The sequence below is a fragment of the Harpia harpyja genome, chromosome 14 (genome assembly GCF_026419915.1).
Source record: "Harpia harpyja isolate bHarHar1 chromosome 14, bHarHar1 primary haplotype, whole genome shotgun sequence".
In the NCBI taxonomy this organism is placed as follows: domain Eukaryota; kingdom Metazoa; phylum Chordata; class Aves; order Accipitriformes; family Accipitridae; genus Harpia; species Harpia harpyja.
In genome coordinates, this window is record NC_068953.1 from 10,005,001 (window position 1) to 10,017,948 (window position 12,948).

Genomic DNA, 12,948 nt, shown 5'->3' on the forward strand with positions numbered 1-12,948 from the left:
TCCAGGAAAGCCAAGATGTTGATGAAGCTTCTGGAGACCAGCCCGGAGGAGCAATGTCCTGAAGGAGCACTGCAGAACCATGCTTCATTTCTCCCCCTCGGATGTCTGTACCCAAGGGACTTGGGTGGGAGATGGGCTCTATATATTGTGTTTTTTCTCTTTTTTTTGCACCTCTATCCCAACTGTTAAATGAGGAAGAATCTTCCTCTATACTGGATTGCCCTCTTTTATACAGAGTTTTTGCATGATATCTCCGCAGCACCCATCACCCGCAGAAGGTGGTAACGGGAAGAAGAGAAGGTGAGGGCAAGTCATGAAGAGGATGAACATTGTTCATCCTGAAGTGCTACAGAAGTCACTGTCAGGGTCTTTGACACAAGGGCAGTGGAGGAGAGCCTGGTGCTGTAACCCTGCTGCCAAGGAGCTGGTGGGAGGAAAGAGGCAAAGGAGTCAGAGCTGGTGTGGAGGCAAAGGGACACCGAACTCACTGGGAAAAGCTGCAAATTCCCAGGATGAAACAAACCCAACCTGCCCAGTGGAACGAGGCAGATGGAAGTCTTTGCCTGCTGAGCCCTGCAGCGACAAGGCGGTCCAGCACCTCTTCTCACAGCGTTTTCCAAACAAAGAGACAATCTGAGCTCCATAAAATTCATAGTGCAAACTTCTGTGTGCAGTGACCTTTAGGTTGGCACAGGCTTTTGGTATGGCTTAAAATTTCAGCATTTTAGCTGCTTCTTCAGTGTTTCTCTCAGGTAGGTTTGAACTCCCTTTGCCTACACCCAGAGCCAGTATAAATTCAAAGCAACACAGTCATGATTTGTATAGCGTTGAGCTTGAGCTAACCAAAAGCTCCCATGTACAAAGAGTGACTACCCGTCTAACATGCTGCAGAGCAATCTCACACCTCGCTGCATAAGGCTGTTTAGACAGGCTCACAGACAGGTCTGTCTGAAATATGTCTATGCATGGACACATGAAAATCTGTGGGATCACACTTGACAGAGAGCATAAAACCCCCTGGGTTTACAGACATATAAAACCCACGGTGAAACCTACACCTTGCTTTATAGATATAAAATGCCTTTTTTCTCCCTCACTCAAATACAATTTGAAACTGCAGGTCAGGACATAGCAGGAGCTTCTCATTCAAGGGGAGTTGCTCTGTGAAAACACTACAGAAATGCTGGACAGGACTTTGAGTGTATCACATAAAATAGACAAATCGGCTGCAAATGGTAAATCCAAAGTTTGTTTTCCCTTTTTGGGGTTTTTTTACGTCTTCAGAGTTAAGAGCTTAGCAAAGAGGTTTAACCAATCATGCTGCTAGTTCTGTAAGTGTCCTTTATGAATTTAGGAAGGACACTTTCTTCCTCCAACTCCAAACTAACTTTAAGGATTGCAGCACACGGTTCCAATGATCCACACAATCTCTCTTGTCTCGTTACCATGGATGCACTACAACATGTCACTCCTCAAAGCTGTGCTCTTGTAATGATAGCATGAACCTCACACGAGTGGCCTCAGTGCAGAAGACCTTTGGTACGTGCAGACAGCACAGATACATACTCAGGGGCAGGTAACTTCTAAATGATAATTTGTGTTGCTCTAGCAGATTTCTAATATGTTGGTTTCTGATGTCTTTCCTCTAGTGGAGAATGCAGATCTTCCTCGGATGAGAACCCACTAAGAAATGGTTCACCATCTCCCAGCAGTCACATTTCTCAGAGCAGAAAGAACAGCTCTTCAGACCCCTGTGGCATGAACAAAGCCTCTGGCATTTAAAGGCCAGGAGGATGTCCCTAACCGACGAGCTGGAGAGCCACTTTTCTGCAACCCCCTACATGGTGACAGACACAAGTGAGGGCAGCCTGTTCAGAATCAGACCCAACGCCTCCGCCAATGCCACCGGGGACAGCACATCAGCCACCGGTTCCATGGAGGACATGATCGCTATCTGCACCATTGGGACAATCCTCTCCCTCATGTGTGTGATTGGGGTGACAGGCAATGTCTACACCTTGCTAGTGATGTGCCATTACTTGCGATCATCTGCTTCCATGTATATTTACATCATCAACCTTGCGCTGGCAGACCTGCTCTACCTTCTCACCATCCCCTTCATCGTTGGGACCTACTTCATTCAGAAATGGTACTTTGGGGACATTGGCTGTCGCATCCTGTTCAGTCTGGACTTCCTCACTATGCATGCCAGCATCTTCACCCTCACGGTCATGAGTACAGAGCGCTACTTTGCTGTGCTGAAGCCCCTGGACACAGTGAAGAGGTCCAAGAGTTACCGAAAGGCCATTGCTGTTGTTATCTGGCTGGTGTCACTGTTGCTCACTCTCCCAATGCTCATCATGATCCAGCTGGTGCAACGGGACAACAAAAGCATCTGCCTGCCTACTTGGAGCAAGCTGTCCTACAAAGTCTATCTCACCATCCTCTTTGGTACCAGCATTGTGGGTCCAGGGGTAATCATTGGCTACCTTTACATCCGATTAGCTAAGATTTACTGGGTGTCACAAACAGCATCCTTCAAGCAGACCAGGCGGCTCCCAAATCAAAAGGTGCTCTATTTAATCTTCACAATAGTGCTGGTGTTCTGGGCTTGCTTCTTGCCTTTCTGGATATGGCAGCTTCTCTTCCAGTATTATGAATCCTTCCCTTTATCTCCCAAGGTGATGAAGAACATTAATTACCTAACAACCTGTCTGACCTACAGCAACAGCTGTATCAACCCCTTCCTCTATACCCTGCTCACCAAAAACTACAGGGAGTACCTGAAGAACAGACAGCGGTCCCTTAGCAGCAGCAGTGGGTACTTCCAAAGGAGGAATCGGTTTCAGAGGATTTCAGGGAGATCCCTGTCCACAAGCAGTCAGCACTGCACAGAGACATACGTTCTTGCTCACGCTCCTTTGGGAAACAGCAGTGCCTGAAGGTAAAATATATCTCCAAGAACAATCAATATTGACTTCAATGTTGCTTTGATTTAAAGTGTACATTGTAAAGGCAAAGCCTTAGCAGATCCATAATGTGCACACATTTAGTCCAGAGGCTGTGCCGTATGTCTGTGCTCATTTTCTTCAGTGCCACTGATTTGATGCTAGCAACATTCAGCTGACACCTATCTAAATAGCCTTTCGCTTTTTATCTTTATATTTTATAGTGTATGTCTCCTCAAGTAGCCATCAATAATGAAAGCCTATAATAAGGCCATGTTTTTTAATAGTATCAGCTGTCTCACAGAGTTTAAAATTGTTATCCCGTGAATGGCTGTAGTTTGCTCTTTCTTTTCTTGAGCAGTAATGCTAAATTTGTAGTTGTATGAGGAGTGAAAACAATGAAATAAAGACAAAGCAGCTCATGTTTGTGACATGCAATCCAGTTTGAATTTGGGGTAGGACTGGACAACATGGATGAGGCATAAGGGGTGTTTGTCCTGGTCTTGGTCGTATTCACATTTATTCTACACTCACATGTATCCACCGGGCTCGATTCTCTGTTCACACAGGTGTCTGTAGTGGAGTTACACCACAGTTTGTGTTAGCAAGACAGGCTTCCTGTGACAGTAACACAGTCAGGGAACACTCAGCATCCTCTAATGCACTGACCCCAAACATATAAGCACACATGTCGGGGAGCATCATCTGTCCTGGACAAGTGTATCTGCCCTCTGTCCTCCTCCAAGGAGGAATTGGGAACTTCTGACGTTGTTATTCTCAGGGCATCCATAGACAAACTGCAACATCCAGCCTGAAGGACCAGACCTATATCACCAAGTCCAGGAGGAAAGGACAGAGGGAGGGGGGGGTGTGAGGAGATCTGATTTCGAACGGGCAAAGCTATGCTATCTGAAGTCCCTAATATTCTCAATTATAAAAGCACTAGCTCCCTATTATTGAGATCCCTTGTTCCCTTCCCAGGAGATGATTTTACTTTACTGCTACAAAAAATTAATATAGACCTGCCTACACCAAAAACACTTTGGCTGTCCTGGCTTTCACTGATGATAAAGCATCATTAGTATAAATATATCTTCCATGATGTCTGGCACTTCTCCAATGAGTCTAAAAGTACCTTCTCTGGGATGCTGCCAGCATCTGTATAGGAGTCCTCTGCTTGCATTAGCCCCGTTACCTCATTAGCAAGGATACAACAATACAATGCCAACACAACTCTAACCAAGTTACAGAATTAGAAGCAAATTAATGCCCAGGAGTAAACTCAGAACTGCAGTGTGATACACCATTTGGCAGTGAACTCCATTTGCTTATACAGAAACTGAATTTAGGTTTTAACCATCTATTCCCCTTCAAGTCATTTAAATGGTCATTGTTCATGGGGACAGTGAAAGCTCTGCGTCCAGCCTCCCTGGGTGACACGCTTGGAAAAGAAATTACCTCTCTCATGCATAGGCTTAAAGTTTGTTATGTATGGGGAAGACTGCAGATGTCTTGAAAGAGGACTCTTGTGTGTGCAGTTTTAACGTTGAACTGTTGCAGAAACTGGAAGCCCCTCACTTTGTGTTCCCAACTGCCTCCACACACACGATCCGCAGTGGTCCTGCAGGTCAGGGCGCCTTACCTGCACCCTGCTTGCAGGGCAGCACACTGACCGGCAAGTCCTGCTTCAGGATTAGCCCCTTCCTGATTTCAGAGGGGCAGAAATACCATTATATTTGGCTATTTCCTACACTGACAGTACTTGTTACTTTTCAGACCCTCCTCGGGCTGGAGACACACTAGTCAAAGCCTGTTAGAGAGAGTAAAGCATCATTCACCCCACTGTAAGGAAAAGGGAGCCCATGGATAGGAGGTGAAGAAGCTTGCTATATTCATGAACCCATTTTCCATTTATATAGTCAGGTGTTAATCACAGGTCAGAAGGTAAAGTTTGGCTTCCTCTTTTTGGTAATTGCAATTTTAACTTCTGCTTGCTCAGAAATAGCCAGACAAGCTCAAGACAAGCTCAGCACGAGCAGTTCCCATGGTTGTGAAGGACAGCTACTGCGGGTTCAGCCTTTAGAAAGCACAGTCCATCTTTCCTAAAATCAGAGACTCAAAATGAGAGGGCGGTTTGCAAATCCAGGCTTTACACACCAATGCAGACAGGACAAAAGAGTTACCAAAAGACATGGGAGCAGATCTGTCTCCAGAGTTAATCAGTCTAACCCCTTTATCCCCAGTGGTACTGCTCTGATTAACTTCTCCAAGCCCACCACAACCAACGCATCTCACAGAAAATATTTGCAAAAAGCCTGCCATGGCTCTGTAGGTGTGACAAGCACCCTGAAAGCAGCATGAGCAACATGCTGTGGAAGTGAGGCCATGCTAGAGGTCCTGCCATGCCCTGGGAGGTGAGCTGGGCTCAATGCAGGGTGCCGGGGTTCCCTGCCTCCCCAGGAAGACACCAGCCTTAGCCCTGGGCTGCACACTCTCCCTTCTGGTTTGAAGCTTGTGCTGTGCTCTCAGCAGGGGCTTGCAGAGTGTTTGTCAAATCAGCACAACAAAGCCAAGAGAAAAGAAGACACCCACAAGTCAGGGAACAGGGAACAGTTGCAGGTGACACTTCTGTCAATACTGGGTCATCTTTGAATGATGAGACATTTCATTCAAGCCTTTCAATTTCCACTCCAGGCTGGCAGTTTTTTGCTCCTTCAAACACTCACATCCATCACCACTCAGCACAGGCAACAATAAGGGAATATTATACCAAGTCTACAGGTAAAAGCAAGGCTCTGAGCAGTTCACAAGCAGCATGTGCCCAGCTCTGCATCCCCAACTAACTTTACAGGGCATCAGCCACACTCAGATACCAAACATTACACAGCTGTCCTCTTCCTGCAACCAAACAGCAACTCAACCACAAGAGCCTGCTGAATATGAATGGGGGAGCCAGAGCAGTCAGTGAGGTCCAAAGAAGGAACTGCCTCCTCCAAGACAGATTAATTGCTTAGTTAATGATAGATAGAAAATAATTATTGCATCCTATTTATTCCTCCTTGCAGAAACCTATCATCAGTCAAAGATCCAAGAGTCGATTTTTGCACAAACAAAATTTGAAATCAGTGTGAAAGGGATGTGTGTGTACATGTGACCGTGTTCTTGCACACCTCAGACCATACCCCTATACCAGCACCCTATTTGCTAGATCTTTATTCTCTGTGGGTTGAGACTAGGAGCTCTTTCATCATCCTGAAGTCTTAATTTCCCTCGTCTCCGGGGCATTTGGTGCCCCACAGACTGGATTTCACCAGCTGAATGCCAGGTAGCAGAAGTCAAAACTCCAATTTTTCGCTAATTTAAGCCAGGGAGCATTTAGCAATGCCTCAAGATTCAAAGAAAGTATAGCTGTAAATGCACCATGGCAGGGTGTCCAAAAAGGGCCAGGACAGAGATGCTGCGGTGCTCCTACCAGCTAGGAAGGCCAGGTACCCTCTCTGGTGGCTGAAACAGGCAGCAAACTACAGCTCAGGCCAGGCAATGTTTTCAGTTGGATAGTATCTTTGCCAGAAAAGGCTGACGTTTGTGTTTACCCAAACTATTTGCAAATCCACCCAGAAATTTAAGAATCCTTCTGGAAATTCTTTTTTTTTTTTTTCTTTTTCCAAACACTGAATTGCCTCATTTCAGCCTTTAGGAGGCAAAACAACACAATTTCTCACTTCAAAATGAAGTTTTATTCATCCGTTTGCTTACACTTAATTTTAAAAATCCTTTGTCCGTTTTGTTCAAACCACAGGACTCTTACAAAAAGTCCCGCAGTTCAAGTAGCAAAGGAGAGAGCAGCTGCTCACCGCGCTGTGCATCCCTCTGTTCGAAACCTGCCTGGAGGGGGTGGGCACCCTCAGTGGAGAGTGGTGCAGCACCCACCCTCTGCCCAATTCCCACTCACAGAGTCGCAGCAATCATAGGCACAAGCCCTCCTCCTCGACCACTGATGGAGCCTGATTCAAGCTGATCAACAACCCATGTCCAGTCTGAGCCCCCTCCTTGTTCCTGCAAGCCGGCGATTGCAAGGGCACAAGATGAAGCTGCTTTGGGCCACCCTTTTAACCTGTGCGGGTATCCCACCTTGCTCCCTGGGAGATAATCAGGCCAGCAATTCTTCAGCCTACCTCTAACCAGACAGAAAAACCTTGGCACATGCTCCCAGAAGAGGATCTGGGCAATAAATCAACATGCACGGTTTTGTTTCACTTAGAGCTGCAAGATGGGCAAGGACTAGGTGGGTTAGCTCTTTAGCTCTAGGTCACCAGTTCTGCACATGGCCAGGGCTGGGCCATTTGTGAGGGCTGGGATTTCCAGATCGACAGCTGATCTTCTTCCATTTCTCTGGGGTTGTTCCTAGGAACCCTCTCATTTTAGTGTTTGCTTAAGGGCATTAAAAGGAGAGGCCAAAGGTTGAACAGATCTTGGAGAGCAAATCTGCACCTTGCAGAGCTGCCCAGAAAAAAACATTCCTCTTGCCAGTGCTGTCCCACTTGCATCTGCTGTGACTGCCACACCGGGATGCTCCACTGAAATTATCTGCCCCAGCCATGCCTGAGCCTCCCCCCATGCAGCGCCCAGAGGACCTGCTACAGCAGCACACACTCAGACTAGCTTTTTTTTTTTTCTTCTTCTTCTCAAAATGCATGATCAAATCCTGTCATTAAACCACGACAGACCCTCACTCAGCCATTACTCCTTCCCCAGATCAAAATCCAGATTTCTAACTCTTAATCACTATGCCTCAAAAAGAAAAAAAAAAAAAAAAAAAAAAGGAGGGAGGTTTCATCCACAATACAGTGGCAGCAGGTACCCACATGCTTTGGGAACCAATATAGCAACACTCCTTCAAAGGTTTTCTTTTCCAACAAATCTCGATTGCTTTCAATTATTGAATCTGGTGCACAAATCTCAGCACGCTAGGCAGCAACAGTGCGCTCTGGCTTTTCCTGTGCTTGTGTTTATTCAAAACGCTAAGGGAAACACACCCAGCCAGCCTCCTGCTGATTACTTGTTTAGTTTACAGTTTACTGCTCGAACGAGAGTGTAACATAATTAATTCATTAAAGTACAAGCATTTTACAAACAGAATTGTTGCATCCAAAATGTCTATGTGAGTTGGTGAGTCACTGGTACTCTCTGATATCCTTGGAGGCAAATTTCTGTTCTAGGTCCAGAACAGGGACTGGAGAGAGCTCAGTACCAAGGACAAGCAGGCTACAGCAGCAAGGCACAGCGTGCCACAAGCCCCAGTAGCTCCAGCAGCCGCTGACACAGCTGCCCTTGCACGACAACCTCTGGGGGGGTCAGAGGTGTACCAGGGGAGCACTTCAGGGAGTCCACTTTGGAGATGCTGAACCTGACTTCAAATAAGAGAAACGACTCCACTGAAATCAAGGGAGGACAAGAATTTGTGGATTTCATACTTGTCTTGTGTATTGCCAAAATATTCAGGTAGTTTGGCAACATTTAGCAAAACCTGGAGAGGAGTAAGGCAGGAGTGGAGCAGCAGGTGGGTCCCACCTGGTGTTGGCTGAAGTGTGCAGGTAGCCTGTGGAAAAGAAAGTCTGACTATGAAGGGTATGGGCCAAACCACGCAGGGAGCCCAGGACTGACACAGACATGTATTATGGTTCAGGTTGAGATCTCTGGAAGAAATACATGTTCAATTTTGCACAAAGTCTGCCTATCCTATGTTTTCAACCGAGGCTATGAATCTCTCATTTCATGCAAACTGTGCTTACCAAGGAAAAACTACAGGGCCAAGTCTCTAAACAATAAAAATAGGTTGATTTCCACTGGAGCCAATGCAGTTGTACCAATTTATGCCAACAAACAAACAAAACCAAAAACCACCCAAAACATTTTTGACCCTTTCACTCCACTAAACAAGAATTTCAGTTGTCCACATTAATAACAGTCAAGATATCAAATGATCTCGTGAATGGTAAAGTAATCCATTTACTAGGACTTGCAGTATTCAAATGTGAGGTCTACCCCAAGTCACGCTAGAAACAGTGCAAAACAATATAACATAAGGTGGAATGTCCAAAGCTTTCTAGTCCTTGGAGTATCAGAAAATGGTACGTTTCCTCTCTTTAAGGGCAGCCTGTGCTGAAACTTCCTGTGCTGTTCCAGCCTTCTCCTTCATGCCTGGATTTCAGTACAGCAGCTTTGGCCATCTGGCTTCATTAAAACATCATTGTGTCCTCAGCTTTTTTTTGATGGACCAAAAATAGTAAGAGTAGTTTTCCATTCAGCAATCCCTCATTAATCAGTGCTAGCTGGTGGGTTGATTACAATTTAATTTAGCTAATTAAAGAAGAAAACATCTTTGTAAGCTGCTGGGCCTTGATTTGCTTTCTGCTGTCTAAAAATTCTTCCTTGATTTGAAAGCTATGCCTGAAAAGATCTGCTTTCGGCCCAACCTGCAACAGAACATACCCTGAAGCACACATCTAATGCTGCCACACTTCTGCACCGCAGCAAGAGAGGAGCTTTAATTTATGCTATTCCTGATCAATGGATGGAGCTAAAACCTAAATAACCTTTAAGAGAAAACAACCAGCACCAAAGCACCATGCAGCAGGACCAGCTGTGGGATTTTGGACACTCAGTGTTCATGCAGACCCCATTGTAGTTGCTCTTTATGGTTGCCCTTGCCCAGGGAGGTTGGGCTGGGAGGTAAGGGGTATGCCCATGGCCAGCTGGGAGAGGGCTCCATCCCATCCATGCGGCTGCCACCCTAAGACTCTGTCCAGGTTAAAGGAAAAAGTTTGACTGTAAAGCATGAAGTAGCTGTACTCAGCCACCAGAGACTTAAAAGCTATCTCTCTCCCATTCTACGGGAACACTAGACTATTATAATCCTTGACTGAAAAGAAAAGCCCATAGGCTTCAATACCTGGGTTTGGAGTGCTTGAGGATTATCTTGGATGTTTTAAGAATCACAAATACCTGCTTTAGACATTTTCCTTGGAGGAAAAAACCTCCTCAAAGCCTTGGTGGTGAAAAGCAAAAGCCCAGCCTATATTGCCACACCTAAACAACAAAATACCCTTCCCAGGGACAGGAGGTGGTTCCTGTACCCTCCCCACACCAGGAAATCAGTGTGTCCCCACAGAACAGAGGGGAGCAATGGGGATGTGCTGAAGACACTTGGCTGAAATTGAAGAAATATTAGTTAAACTGGCTCCAACGCTGGGTTTCATGTGAACCCAGGCTAGTCAATTAATTTCTCTGTGTTTAAGATTCTTGTCACTAACTTGCCCTTTCTTTCCCCTAACCTTTGTCCCTCTTGCCTATTTAGGACATAAATTCCCCAGGACACTGAGTACCTCTTGCAAAGCATGTATAGATGTTCAGTACAGCGGGGCCACAAAGGTGACCGATGACTTCAAAAGCAGCTGCGATACAAACAACAAATTTCAGCTGCTAAAGTTAAAAGCAAAGGTATTTACTACAGAGAGGCTCTAATCCTGCACAAAGCTGGTGCCGCTGTGTCAGATGTTCATACATAGATAGCACACATCATCTGTGTTCCTGAGCGAGGAAGCGGCAGGAGATGTCTCTGCAGCAGGAAAGACCTCGCTCTGTGCGTGCCGCTTCCTAGCGGCTCCATGGGATGGCTCTGCCCTGCCCCAGCCAGGTTATACAGCTGCCTCCAGAGTCATTGCGGTAAATATCCCTCTTTTTTTTTTTTTTTTTCCCAATGAATAATAAAGCAGCCTTTCTGCCCTGCTGTGAAAAGAATGTATATCTCTGGATATGTGCTTATGGAAGAGCTGCACTGGCATATTTGGAGCTTCTCTGATTGGTCAGGTAAATCCATCACTGACATGTAAAAATGCTGCCCCAATGGATTAGCTATCACTTTGCATATCTTGGCTAAGGAAAGCCGGCTAATGTCAGATGACCCTAGTATTAGTTAAATGCAGTTGTTTCTCCTTAGAGAGGCAAGCTGAATTTTGCAGCTTTGGGAGCCTGAAGTATCCACAGCACTACCCAGTGCTGCACTAACACCCACTGCAGCTGCCCATAGCCAATCTGAGCCTCCAAGCTACACCTGAAAATCGGCTTTGAAGGGTTTAGAAACTGTAGAAACTGGCTTTTGTGGGGCTTCTCTGCACAAGCCTGCAAGCATCTGTATGTGTTACTCTGTGCTGTAGCTCAGCGAACTGCAGAAGTTCTCCTCTGGGGGAGGAGCTGGGAACATCAGACCAGAGCAAACCTCCCTGCACAGCTGTGAAACAGAGAGATAAGAGGGTGCGCATGGAGGAAAGGACTTTTGCAGCTTTAGGTAACAGTCTGACAGACAGGGATGGAGAAGGGCTGTGGACATCTGTCTCCTGGGGGTTAGCAAACTCCTCCAGAAAAGCACATATCTCAAACTGCTTAGCTCTGAACAGGACTAACAGTGTGTCTGCCTCTCCTGCAGGGGGGTGAGCTCCCGTCCCAGGTCTAGACCTTGAACAAGTACCACTGCATCCCTGTCAATAAAGAAAAGCTCACAATATTTGCTTGCCTTACTGAAGTCTTTTGAGATCAATGCATGAAACAACAGTTCACTGTAGACCTCCTGGATCTTCTCTTTAGCATAAACTAACACACAGTTCTATGTTTTCTTTATATCTGAGTGAAATAATTTTCAACAGAGAGGATCTGCCAGGTTGGTTGGGAAAGGGAGCAAGTAATGTTGGGGTACAAGCAGGGAGACCTGAAAGCTCTGCCCAAAGCCACGCTGAGCCAAAACCGTCTACCTGGCCTGGTGCAAGACAGCTTCAGCCCCAAGAGATTTAGCATCTCCTCACTGCAGGACCTGGGTGAACTTAAGGAAAAGCCTGCCCTCCTGGGAGGCAAGCTGAAACGTGAACACCGCTCAGCATGCCGCCGCTCACACAGAGGCAGGACAACGCTGAGTTATCTTTGGCATGTCTCCCCCGAGCTGAAGTGATGTTTATAAGGGCGCTCCTTTAAATGAAAGAAAAATATACCCAAGCTGAGTTAAATGGCAGATGTTTCTTTAAGACTGAAGTTTGGCAGGGGATGCAGAACAGGATTGTTCTGGCACCATCCAAGGCGGCACTCTTCTGCATGTTTCTCTGTCTCCATTTTATTTATTTATGTAGTTCTTGCGAATTTGTAGCTCTCTTTCAGGGCTCTGCAGAGCCTGTGTGGCAGAGGGTGGAAGGGACTTGTGATGCCCACTGACGGGGGAACCAAAAATTGTCTGTGGACAGCAGAATAACCATGTAGGAGAATGGATGCATATCAGTGGGCGTATGCATGTGGTTGTGTCGGTGTGAAAGTGTTTGGGAGAGCGACTGAGTCCTTTCGTGCATCACAGAAGCAGACGAGTGCAGCATTCAGTGCATGCATATGGCTGTGCACATGAGCAAAAGCACCACATTCCTCCTAACTGGCTCTGAGGCAGCTTTGTTAACGTTCCTGGTGGATCAGGAGCAAAGATAACAGAGCCATCTTTCAGTCCTGGAATGAGCAAATGTATGCTTTGGGTAAAGGGTCAGGCCAGACAATCAAGAGCCACTTGCAATGATTTTCATCCAAGGAATTTTCCAAGACTTTCCCAGAGATCTATATCACATCTGCTTAGCATCACCCCCACAGCCTCCAAGCATTTCCTGCTGCAAGATGCCAAACCAGTTTAGCAAAGCCAGGGGAATACAAGAGCCTTGTAATAACAGCACCTAAAACCCCCACAGGGAGGAACAATTTGTCCTTTATCATTCCCGTAACAGAAAGCTACACTGGACTATAGTGAACTTCTATGTTCTCTGCATCCACTACATTGGAAAAACCTCAACAGCAGCAGTATGTCAGAAGCACTGTAACAACTAGCAAACCCAGCTCGACGCACGGTACAGAGCAAGCAGGGAACAAGGGCCCAGCTCTGCATGCAAAGGATGGGGAAAGCATCGCTTGCAAGCACCTT

The 12,948-nt window shown here is 46.2% G+C and overlaps 2 protein-coding genes across 4 annotated transcripts in view; one reads left to right on the forward strand and one right to left on the reverse strand.

Moving 5' to 3' along the window:
* LOC128151119 (urotensin-2 receptor-like) overlaps positions 1-3,343 on the forward strand; it is a 4,472-nt gene extending 1,129 nt beyond the window's left edge. The window contains exon 2 of the mRNA XM_052808186.1: positions 1,655-3,343. Within this exon, the coding sequence (XP_052664146.1) occupies positions 1,794-2,942 (1,149 nt within the window). The 5' untranslated portion in view covers positions 1,655-1,793 and the 3' untranslated portion in view covers positions 2,943-3,343. The remainder of the gene's footprint in view (positions 1-1,654) is intronic.
* The window catches only part of CD7 (CD7 molecule), a 199,558-nt gene that overhangs the window by 88,653 nt on the left and 97,957 nt on the right, over positions 1-12,948 (reverse strand). The window lies entirely within an intron of this gene.